Genomic DNA, 12,936 nt, shown 5'->3' on the forward strand with positions numbered 1-12,936 from the left:
TCTCTCTTTCTCTGTCTCCTCTCTCTCTCTCTCTCTGTGTCTCCTCTCTCTCTCTCTCTGTCTCCTCTCTCTCTCTCAAGCTAGAACTACCATGGATATTAATATTAAACTAAATAAAATTTTGGCAGACTTGTATCTAAAACCCTTGTTTTGTTCTTTAGTTGTTCAGTCATATCCAACTCCTCGTGACCCCATTTGGAGTTTTCTTGGCAAAGATACTGGAGTGGTTGGTCATTTCCTTCTCCAGCTCATTTTATAGATGAGGAAACTGAAGCACAGAGGGTTAAGTGATTTGCCTAGGGTCACACAGCTAGTAAGTGTCTGAGGTTAGATTTGGACTCAGGTCTTCCCGAGTCCAGGCACTCTACCCACTGTACCACCTAGCTGCCCTAAACCCTTAGTGTGGTATTAATATTTTTTTTTCCTCTGACATCTGTATACTTTCCACTTTTTCTTTTGATGTCCTTTCCAAAACACAATTCCCAGCTTTTTGCCCAATACCCTAACCTTTTAAAAATTCTGTCTTCTATCCTAGGCCATGAGAACACGTTCAAAATGAGAACAATCTCATCAGGCAGGCAGAGAGGGTATTATTAGCTCCATTTTACAGATGAGGAAATGGAGATTCAAGGAGTTTAGTGGCTTGGCCAAAGTCACATAGGCAATTAGTAATGCAGCTCAGATTAGAACTCAACTCTCTTGAGACCCCATGTAGCATCTGCCTCTAGTGGAGAGATTCTGCTCCACATGTGACTAAGCAGCAATGTGGAAATTTTAGACAGATTTCCAACAAGTGGTGAGTCCAAAAGATATGCCTTTTTAGCCCTGAATTAAACCCTAAATTCCACATTCATTTAGCCAGAAGATCCTCAAATCTGTCTCCACTAGCTGAATGCTTTGTTTGAGGCAGGAATTATTTACATAATCACATTCTAATTCATTTTCCATTTATCTGCAAACTATTGAGTCTGAACTTCCACAATAGGTTTTAAGTTCTTTGAGGGTAGGGGACACTTTTGTTAAGCCTTGTGCCCCCTCCATGCTTAGCATTGAACCTAGAAAGTAGAAGCTGAGTATCTGTTGAAAGAATAAATACACATATCTATTTTAAATATCTGTTGAAATAAATATCTGTTGAAAGAATAAATACACATATCTATTTTAAATAATTCACCATCTTTCTGCTCTGACTTCTAGATTCATGCTCATTGATATAACTCAGACTCATAAGAAAACCCACAAATTTGACCAGGTTAATAAAAGCCACTTACAGTGAAAGAGTCTGAGCAAGGAAGACTGATTTCCTTTCTCAATTAGGTTGATCTGAGACCCAACTCTCTAGTCAGTGCTTTGCACCTAAATGTTGTTCACTTTGCATTGCCCAGCAACTACTGGACATTTGAATGTTGAGCCCTCCAAATCGACTCAAAAGAGCCCCGTTAAAATACGAATCTGTTAACCCACACTAGCTAACACATGACCCAAATAATCTAACACCATTCAATAGCCAGCCTGGTAAGGTGAAAAGTCTTTTACCTGAGAGACCTGAGGAGACCTTAGTTTCCTTCTCAACTTAGCTTTAAGCTTTCAGTGTGATCAAGAACAAGGCACTTCATCTCTCTGGTCCCCTTATGCATCACTTTTAGGATGACAGGATTAAGTAATATGGTCACATATCCCTTCCAGCTTTAAGTGTCCAAAGATCTGGTCAGAATAATTACTTCACCCACTGCATGACTTTCTGTGGTCTCCATCTTTGAATATGGCATTACCACTCTAGGCTCTTGTCCACTTCTCCCTGCTAAAAATCTTAGCCTTAAAGGATTTAAGGCTCAGTTTAAATTTTAGTCCATGAAGCCTTCCCTGATAGCAGCAGAAAGTGGTCCCTCCCCCTCTGACTTTGTATAACACCTTACTAGTCCCTCCTTCAAGCTCATTTCTTTCTTTCTTTTGTATTATAGCTATGTGGCCATACTTTTTCCCCAATTACTAGTTATAAACCCCTAATGGGCAGGGGATAGGTGTGAAGTGGTTAGAGTGCCAGACCTGAAGTCAGGAAGACTCATCTTTGTGAGTTCAAATCTGGCTTTAGACACTAACTAGCTGTGTGACCCTGGGCAAGTCACTTTACCCTGTTTACCTCAGTTTCCTCATCTGTAAAATGAGCTGGAGAAGGAAATGGCAAACCACTCCAGCACCTTTGCCAAGAAAACCCCAAATGGGGTCACGAAAAGTCAGATACAACTAAAATGATTGAACAACAAAAAACCAAAATGTCTTATTTATCTTTGTATCTCCCTCCATGGCTAAAGCTGTGGTTTGAGTGGTATAGGAAGGTCATCCATGTCTACCATTTACATGGTTTCCATTTCTCTAAAGTCTTAATGGCTACAAGGTGCTTCCCATACAACAGCCTTGGGAGGTATGGTAGCTTAGGTGTATTATTACCACTGTCTTACACATGAGAGGCAGTATGCACAGTGGTTAAGGAGGCTGTCTTTGGAGTCAGGAAGATACAGGTTCATAGGACATTCATTAGCTATGTGGCCAAAGTTGCTTAATGTCTTAGCGCCTTGGACAATTATCTAGGACTCTAAGTCCTAGATGAGCCAGAAGGGATCTCAGGGACCAACTAGTTCAATCTCTTCATTTTACGGGACACCGAGATCCAGGAAGTGAAGAAGGCTGGCCAAGGTCATACAATGGCATCCCTGGGAACCAGGAGTTCCCCCCTGCTGATAAAATCACAGGCAAAATTACAGATGAGGAAATGGGTCCAGAGAAGCATGATAACCTGACCACATTCATGCAGATGGTAAGTCACAGAGCAAGGAATCAAAGCTAGGTCTCCTGACTCCAAGTTCAGGGTTCTTGCTATACTATCATGCTGGGTCTTGCTGAATAAATGAATGGATTAAAAAAAAAAAACCCACCCTCTCTGAGCATTAAACTAAATGATCTCTAAGGCCCCTTTTGGCAATCAAATTCCATGGCTTCAGTCTTCTTGGCTTTTCCAGGGAGGGGAAAGTCCCATAATTCCCTGAGGAGCAGCAGGGGTGTCTTGCATCAACTTATGAAATGCTTGAGAGAAAAATAATCAAACAAAACTCCCCCAAAGCCTCTCCCCCTCCTCCCTTCCTGAGGACAGGCTTCTCCATCTCCATCAGTAGCCAGCTCCTGCCCAGCCCCATCCCAGGAACCCTGGAGACATGTAGACTGCCCAAGACAATAGCAGCCTCCCATGAATGGACTCCTCAGACTGGCTGGGCAGGCACTTCAAAGCCTGCAATCTGCGATGGCCCGCACAATTGTGCCAGGCAATCTCTGCTTTCAGCAAAGGGGTTTTGTGTCTAGGGTGAGGGGTGGCAGTGGTTAGTTATTGTTTCTGGTGGGGTGAGGGGGATGGGGTGCTGGTGAGCATGTGTCTGCAAATTTTCACTTTTGTTGTGTTGTCTTGTGTTTGTGTGTATGTGTGTTTAAACTGAAGCCAAGCAGGCTCCCCCTTTGTAATTATATCCCCATCGCCTCATTTAAAATATATTTTTGTTTTGCAAAATTTGCTGATCGGGAGGGAAAGCTCTTGAGATCCACTCTCCTGCTTTTTAAGTATGTCCCAGGGGAGTTGTTCCAGGAGAAGCCAAGGCCAGGGGCACCACAATACTGGTGGCGTAAAGCCTATCAGGCCTTTTCATAGGGCATGGTATTTTTCCGTTCTATCAACCAATCCTTCACAGTACTTTAAGTCTTTAAGATTTAAATACCCATGGCCCAGCAGAACAGAGAACTTAACAGGGCTAGCTTTTACCCTGGTAACATGAAAAGGAAAGAACACTGGCTTGAAAGCCAAGAGACTTGGGTTCTAGGCCCAGGCTCAGCTAGTTACTAGCTGTGGGATCAGTTGGGTAAGTCATGGGAGTATTATAGACATCTGGAACTAGAAGGGACCTAAGAGAACATCTCTTGTCATCCCCTCACTTTATAGGGCAGGAAACAAGAAGGAAATAACTCGCACAAGACTAATATAATGGAAGAGCTGGGGTTAGAACCATGTTTTTAGTCACCACATGATCTACCCCAGTTATCTCCCGCGTAAAGTGGGAGATAGGGGAGATGGAGGAAGGTTGGGATAGATGGGAGGTGTTGGTATGGGGCCCACAAGGAACTATGGTGGGGGGAACATGCATCTTGAGTGTTATTAACCTCTAACTAAAATTTAGTTCTCTTCAATTATTTTACAACTTAATTCTGAGAAGGAAGGCGTCCATAGGCTTCAAGAGACTGCCAGAGGGGTCTGAGACACAGAAAAAAAAAAAGTTAGGAACCCTTGGGCTAGAAGAGGGACTTTTCCAATTTGAAGATTCTATGAAATAGTAAGACTTATGAGTCCTTCCATTCTAGACCCACTCTACCAATTGACTGTGGATTTGTGAGTAAGTCACCTGCCCACTTTGGGTCTCTACCCCCACCCCCATCTAAATGAGAGACTTGATGAGCTTAAGGAGGCACCTGCCAGGTCTAAAATTCTGTGTTCTAAGGCAGAGGTGCCAAACTCCAGAATGAAGCCCTGAAAACAGAGAAAATATAACAGGGAAATGTTTAAGAAAATAAATAAAAATACAACATCAAGGTGTTATTTTGTGATTTCCTACGTTAATCTGCAGCCTGCAGGGATCATTTGCATGAACTTGACATTAATGTTTTAAGGCCCTTTCCAGGTCTAACATTCTGTATTCTGAGGTTCCTTCTACCTCCAACATTTGGGTTTTCCAGGTCTACTACAGTTCCAATACTCTCTGTTCAAAGGTTCCTTAAAGATTAATATTCTATATTTAAAGGTCTCTCCAGTTTTATCAGTATAATTTTCAAGCTCCCTTTTAGTTCTAACCTTCCCTGGTCGAAGATTACTTCAAGCTATGATATTCTACAATCTAGGGTCCCTTCCAGTTCTGACATTCTATGTTCTCATATACCTGTCCCAGGTAACTGATACTATAAGAGGATTTTCAGATGAACTGCCAATGTGCATTGGTAAAGGAAGGTTCCACACCAGGAGTTCCCTGCATTCAGAAATTCAAAGCCTGGGGGAGGGGAGGGAACCACAGCCTCTACCACAATCAGTAACCTTTTGCATTCTTTCCACTTTCATGAAAAATCCAGAAAAGCCTTTAGGGTGTGAGAAGAAACAACTTAGTCAAACACATTCTTTTGTGTCTATGTAACCACAAAGTCAAACCACACCCTTGTTTCCTAGGCCCAGGTTGCCAGAAGGTGAGGTAAGGAAGGATTGTGGGAAGGGACCTTGGGAATCACAAATGCACACCAGTGAGGGGCAGCAAAGCCCAGTGACTTCCCTCTCTGGTCATTTGCTCTCATTCCTGAGGCAGGTCAAGCACAGCTTCTCATCTGCATTTTTAGGTGTGGGGACTCTAAAAGCAGGGTGGTACCCTATAATGAGCATGAGACCAGGTGTCAGAAGCAATACCAACTCTGCTATCAGCTTGCTATGGAGGGGCGCACAAATCACTCACCGCTCTTCCCCAGCACCTCAATCTCCTTATCTACCACTGGAAGAGAAGCATGTGTCCCAACCACCCTTTTAAATTAGAGACATGAACTATTATTAATAAACAACTTGCCCAAGTGAATTGCCCAAGGAGGCAATTTGAGGATTAGAACCCACGTCTTCAGACTCCTGAAAGTCAGTGAACTTTTCCCTTTATGGCAGGAGCCTAGCAATAGCTTCGCCTGTGTGCCAAAACAAGCACATGACGTGTGGAGTGTCCAGTCCTTCGCCTGGGGCAGAGATTTGTTATCTGAATTCACTGGTCAATTCAGACACTGCCTTACAGAGGGCTAAATATCTCTCGGTAATTCAGTTGCTCATGTGGCCAATGAGGAAAATGAGGCCAGCTCCAACTGTTGGACGATAGAAAGAGCCCTCACTCTGGAATCAGAGGGCCTGGATGGGTTCAAATCTTTGACCCTCAATACCCATGTGACCCTGGGCAAGTCATGGAAACTGCTTGGGTTTCTTCATCTGCAGAATCAGCTAGATTAAGTCACCTCTGGCGTAGGCCAGAGTATGTCTTATCTCCACCATGAAAAATAACTTGTATTTAAGTAGCATTTTAAGGTTTGCAATTTCATTTGACTCTGGCCACTGCCTTGTGGGGCAGGTGTCTCATGACAATCCTCCATTTATAAAGAAGGAAACTAAAGTCATCTTCCTTCTCTGAGACTCATTTTCCCCATCTGTAAAATGAAGTGGTTGCACTAGAGTGCCTCTCAGTTCCCTTCCAGCTCTAAATCAAAGACCCTGTGCACTCATGGCCACACAGTAAGTAAAAGTCTGGGCTAAGTTTTGAACCCAGATCTTCATGGCTCCTAATCCAGCCCTACATCTGCCATGCCACATTTCCATGCCTTATTGGAACCTTGCATCTCCCCAAGTGCTCAGCATGGTGGTAGGCACACACACAAGAGATGCTTTCGAAAGGGCTCTTGGAGTAGAACAGCATCCTTCAATGCCCTATTAATGGTGTAATGTGTGCTATATACATTTTATTTTGTAAATATGGATCAAGTGAGCATTAATGAGCTCGCACGTAAAGCATTTCACAAACCTTAAAGCTCTATATAAATGATTCTTGTTGTTGATGATGGTGTCATTGTCAGAGGACCTGAGCATGATGTCTAGCTCTGTTACTTGCTACTTGGGGAGACTTGAGTCCCAAATGAGAGAGCTAAGCTAAATGATCAATATCCAATAATCCTCTATCTTCACTTTACACATGGGGAAACTGAGACCAAAAGAGATAAGATAATGATTAGTCTGGTGTCCTATAGTGAGTTAATGGTAGACAACCCAGACATCAGAACTCTTAATTCTCAACCCAAGGCTTTGTTCACTACCCCCATGCTCAAAATTTCTCAAAATGTGGCTTTGCAAGAACATGTGTTCCTATCACACAATATCAGGATGAATCTCAGCCTGAAGTTGAGAGATGCCCCTTGGTTGAATATCTGGGAGTCTCATAGCAGAAGAGTCAAGATTGATTCCAACATCCAGCCTGACATCTTTCAGCCAGTCTAGAGACCTCAAAGAACAGCTTCAAGGCTAGTTCTGTAGAGAATCTAGTGGTTCTGGGGAGGAAAGGTCTAGCATGTTGACCAGATGGCAATGGGCAGATGATTTACTGTTCTCTGAGTGCAAGGAAATCCAAAGAACCCTGTCCATAATTGTATTGGCCATGTGTGGTATAAGCAGAAGTAAAGTTATTGTTCTGTTCTTTCCAGAGGTTGCCATGTATATGGGAACCACGCCCTCACCTCTGGGAGATTAGAATAGAGAATGCCCCAGAGAGCCAGAGGAAGGATGGTACACTGGACCAGGAGCCCTGGGATCCAATCTTGGTTCTCTATTAGTTTGTGGTGTAAAACCACACTAAGTCACTTTGACCAGTCTAGCCATCTTGGCCATCTGGCCATCCTGTCTAGCATTTGACTTGTTTTTCTTGTCTTACCATCTGGACCATAAGCTCCATGAAGGAAGGATGGCTTATCCTTCTTTTAAATTCTTCCAAACATCTAAAACATGGCCAGACAGAAGTTTCACAAGTAACATTTTTTTTTTGTTTTTATTTTTCTACGTGGTGGAAATTAAGGCATGGAGAGGATGGTACCTTGGCCAACGATTGTGGCATATCAACTCTCAATCAAGAAAAAGAACCAGGTACCTTAAAGAGAAGAGTTATAATAACCCTTAAGTGCACTATCAAATTTTTATGAAGAAAACCTGGAGCATCTGGAGAACACATGAATCTGTCTTATGAAGTATGAAGCACTCCATCACTCAACATGATTAAGCAGTGACTGGCTGACCATCTGTTGGTTAACATAGGCATTCAAACTAGAAGTGATCTTCACATTTAAAAGATGAGGAAACTGAGGCATGGAATTGCTAAATTTATTCATGGAAGACAGAATATCACACCAGGTGCTTGGATTCCAAAGCAAGTACAATGTATCTTCTACATCATGCTGTCTCTCCTCCAGGTATGGAGGGGACTCCTTTATCTAGAGAAAGTTGGATTAGATAACCTAGAGCTTCCTAGAAGCCCCAGCTTCTAGTCTAGGAATCTGTACTAGACAGATGCTCTTAAACTTTGTGGTTTCATGGACACCTCTGGCAGTTTAAAGAGTCCTAGGGACCCCTTCTTGGAATCACATTTCTAAATAATTGATAGAAATGCTTTGAGGCTGGTGAAGATGAAGATACCATTTTCCCCCATCCAAGTTCACAGACATCCCTGAAATCTATTCAGAGATTCCCTTCTGCTTAAGAATCTCTATTCTCCATTCTGGCCACTCCAAAATATGCCAGAGAATTTGAAGTAACAGGTCTAGCCTGGCCCATGTGCTGGGGAATCTGAGGGTCACTAGAAAGGCCTGACTTACCCTGAACCATTCCCACAATCCCCTCAGCTACCCCTCTACTAGAAAATTTACCCTTAGAGATCTTCAAGTCCTTTTAATTTTTTTTTCAGTCGCCTATCAACATGCAAATGTCCCAGAGAGAAGGAACATTGAAAGTGAGCATCAGCTAAGTAGCCAATCAACAACTTTTCTGAAGGGCTCAATGAATTAAGCTCCTACTACGCACCAGGCACCGAGCTAAGGCTCTGCAGCATAGACACCAGTATAATTAGCAGAAGAAGGGCACTAACTGAAAACGAAAGTAAGAGAACACCAAAGGCTTCACCTTTGATTCTTCTACTGAGAATGTTGGCTTAAGATGATCTGCTCTAAAGAGTTATTTTATAAAGTGAATTAGGAGGAGATAAGAAGCAAAGGAAACCTTCCCCCCAACAAAATGAACACAGAAACCAAACATGACTTACTTTCCCAGTTGACTTGATTCCTTTCCAAATGCAGAAGAAACAAATTATCCAGACCAAGAGGAGGCAGAGGGCCAGGTCCCACTTCAGAGAGCCAGCGTCACCAATTCCCTTGGACAAGCTCAACACTTTTCGCCTTTAAGGTGTGAGAGAGAAACAGACAGAGCCAGAGAGAAAAGTCAGTTCATGCTCATGGCCAGCTGGGAACACGGTGAAGTCTCTGGGACCATCTGTGAGATGCCTGGAGTGAGTGCCTGCCACGCCTCGGAGCCCAACTGTGCTATCTTGTATATACTTTTGAGTTTGCTCATCGGTGTAGGTGAAAGACAGAGTCATATGAACTCAATGATAGTCCTGATCCGGAGGACCAAACTCAAAAGCATAGTGGTCTCCAGTGGGGTGACCCAGGGATCTATGCTTGGCCCTCAGCTGGTTAACGTCTTTAGGGATGACTTTAGATAAAGAGGCAATTAATAGGCTTTTCAAACTACAGGCATTCCTTGAACATATTGTGGGTTTGGTTCCAGACCACCAGAATAAAGTGAATATCGCAATAAAGCAAGTCACACGAATTTTTTGGTTTCCCAGTTCATATAAAAGTTATGTTTACACTGGACTGTAGTCTAAGTGTGCAACAGTATTATATCTAAAGGAAATGTACATACCTTAATTTGAAAAATGATTTATTGCTAAAACAAATGCACTTTTAATTTCCTTCAAGAACTTTTCCTTTGCATTCACATCTTGGCTGTTTGTTGCAAGAGGCCTAGCTTTTGGCCTATTCCAGCTTTTGACATGCCTTCCTCACTCAACTTAATTCTTTCTAGCTTTTGATTTAAAGTGAGAGATAGATGTACGACTCTTCCTTTCACCTGAACGCTTAGAAGCCTTTGTAGAGTTATTAACTGGCCTGATTTTAATATTGTTGTATCTCAGGGAATAGAGAGGCCTGAGGAGAGGGAGAGAGATGGGGAACAGCCAGTCAATAGAGGAGTAAGAACACGCAACATTTATCAATTAAGTTCACTGTTCCATGTGGGCACGGTTCTTAGTCCCCCAAAACAGCTTACAATAGTAACATCAAAGATCACTGATCCCAGATCACCGTAACAGATATAATAATAATGAAAAAGTTGAAACATCGCAAGAATTACAAAAATGTGACACAGAGATACAACGTGAGCAAATGCCATTGGAAAAAAAGTGCTGATACACTTCCTGGACGCAATGTTGCCAACAAACCTTCAATATCTGTGAAGCACAATAAAATGAAGTGTAATAAAATGAGGTATGCCTGCATGCAGATAGCCAATAGACTAAATGACAGGATGCAAAATATATGAGAGGCTGTGCTGTTGGGGAAACTGAGATGGGTAGACCCCCTTGAGTTCCAGAGGTCAGAGCTATAGTATAACTAAAGCTTGCCTGGTATCTACACTAAAAGCTTGGAATCACTATGGTGAACCCCACCCCCCAGATCCCCAGAAGAGGGTCATCAGACTATTCTGCCTAAGGCGGGAACAGTGAAGTGGCTCAATAGAAAAAGTGTCGGGCCTAGAGTCAGGAAGACTCATCTTCCTGAGTTCAAATATGACCTCAGACCGTGGGCAAGTCACTTAACCCTGTTTACCTCATTTTCCTCATCTGTAAAATGAGCTGGAGAAGGAAGTGGCAAACCACTGAAGTGTCTTTGCCAAAAAAACCCCAAATGGGGTCACAAAGAGTTGGACACAAAACGACTGAACAACAAAAACAACAAAGGAGGGGTGAACCCAGGCCAGAGGAAAAGAAGAAGCAGGTTTGAACTTCTATGCTCAATGATATTAGGAGCAAAGGTGGCAGTGGCTGCTGTACTTTCCGCCTAGGAGAGATAGGATGTTGGGCCAATTTTAATCAGATGAAATATAAAAAGAATAAATGGCTACACTTTTGAGTTTTAAAAGATATACTATACATGAAGGAGGTATGGCTGGACAGCAGTTTGTCTGAAAAAGAACAGGGTGGTTTAGTGGAACACAAATTCAATGAGTAAACAGTGATATAACAATCCCAAAATCCCAATGCAATATTAGGGGGCATTAAGAGAAGTTTAGGAAAGAGATAATTCTATCATTTGCTGCCCTTGTCAGACCATATGCAGGGTACCACTATCAATTCTAGATACTATATTTAAAAACAGACAGACCAAATATGGAGTGCCATTTTCAGTTCTGGGTCTCATATTTAAGGAAAGACATTGATAAACAAATTAGGGTATCCAGGAGGTTAAAGAAGGTGGCATTGAGCTTGACCTCAAGGTCAAATGATTCCAGATTGGATAAAGGACTCAGCCTGGAGAAGACTCTGGGGGTGGAGAGGGTGGATGTAACTGCCCTCTTCAAGTATCTGAAGGTCTATCCTGGAAAGAATAATGAAATTTGCTCTGCTTGGCACTAGAAGGCAGAATTAGGAGTAATGGTTGAAAGCTAAAAGGAGGCAAATTCTAGGCTGGATGTCAGGAAAAAACTTACTAATGATCGGAGCTGTCCAAAGTGGAATGGACTGCTTGGAGAGCAGGTAGCTTTCCCCTGACTATAGTCTTCAGGCAAAGGTGACAGATGAGCACCTGTGAAGGATGTTGTAGAAGTTCTCAGGCAAGCACAGGCAGGACTAGAGAGTCTCTGAGGTCCCCTCCACTTTAGAGATCCTGTGACTTCCGTCACTAGACACCCAGTCCAGCGCTCTTCACACTTAAACAAACTCAGTATGGCATTTTAGAATTAAGCGCCCCGAAGAGAGGCAGGCACTTTCCAGATAGAGCTAATACTGATCATTGCCAAAGTGACTGGTGATGGCTGAGCTCATCATTTGAGTAGGGACCTGGCTAGACTCCATCTGGTCGGCAAAGTCTCCAAGTTTCCTGTCTTCCTCTCCCTGCCTAATTACCGAGACCCCGAGGGAATCGATCGTTGCCATCATTGTTTCCAATATTGTTCTATTACCACGAGGATGGGAAGCCCCAATTCTTAGAGTTGGAAGGGACCCAAACGATACCACAGTTGGCTGGGCTTTTTCTTATTTGGTTTCATTCAGATCCTCAGGGATAACCATGAAAATGCAGGATAGCCAAAGGATCATTTACATAGCCATGTAAAGGTTTGGGAAAAAAAGAAATTTATATGATAACTTTGTTATATATTTAGAAGGAATAGCAAGTTGTACATAATAGATTTGAAATTTCATGTGCAATAATATTTTTTTAATTATACTATGTAGTGGAAATGCTTGTTTTATTCTATAAATTAAAAATAAAATAACTTTTAAAAATAAGCAGTCTATCCCTCACCCTCCTTATTTTTTGAATGTTTTCCCTTACATCTTGGCCTCCTAGAAGCTCTAGGTCCATTTGGGGCATAGTTTAAGTACCCCCTCCCACATGAAGTCTTTCCTACTCCCTATACCCCAGGTGTTAATATTTTGCATCCCAAAATTTTACATTTGTTTCTCAAAGCACATATTGTCCCACTTCAAGTGGAAAAGTAAGTTTCTTACAGTTTGGAGCTATTTTCACTTTTGGCTTTGTATCCTCAGCACTAAAACAATGCCTGGTACTTAATAAATGCTCTTTGAATTAAATTGAATTGAAGATGTCAGGATGTTGGAGCTGGAAGAGGCTTTGGACATCACCTGTTCTGATGCCCTCTTTTTACACTGGAAAAGCTCAAAAAAGTACCTTGTTCAGGATCTCACAGGTAAATAAATAGTGGAGCTAGGATTAGGATTCAGGTCCTCTAACCCCAAATCCAGTCCACCTCCCACTAGATCACAATCCCCCCACCCCCGCCCCGGCATGCAGCCGTTACATGAAGGCACCTCCAAGACTAGCTTTTCCAAATCCTCACAGGTATACACAGGTGTATACACCTAAAAAGCAGTACAGGTCAATGCACTCTGAGGTTGTTGGCAAGTTAGCCAACTAAGCCTTGGTCTTCTCCTCTGTGATATGGGAATATTAATTAATGCCTATCCATCTTAACTCTTTTCTCAGAGGGGTATTCAA

The 12,936-nt window shown here is 42.5% G+C and overlaps 1 protein-coding gene across 5 annotated transcripts in view; it reads right to left on the bottom strand.

Moving 5' to 3' along the window:
* Positions 1-12,936, bottom strand: part of SLC6A6 (solute carrier family 6 member 6) — a 137,080-nt gene that overhangs the window by 34,187 nt on the left and 89,957 nt on the right. For all 5 annotated transcript variants that reach the window (XM_027863999.1, XM_027864002.1, XM_027864001.1 and 2 more), the window contains one exon: positions 8,901-9,033. In XM_027863999.1, the coding sequence (XP_027719800.1) occupies positions 8,901-9,033 (133 nt within the window). The remainder of the gene's footprint in view (positions 1-8,900; positions 9,034-12,936) is intronic.

This window comes from Vombatus ursinus, unplaced genomic scaffold (assembly GCF_900497805.2).
Source record: "Vombatus ursinus unplaced genomic scaffold, bare-nosed wombat genome assembly UNPS02014773.1, whole genome shotgun sequence".
Classification (NCBI taxonomy): Eukaryota; Metazoa; Chordata; class Mammalia; order Diprotodontia; family Vombatidae; genus Vombatus; species Vombatus ursinus.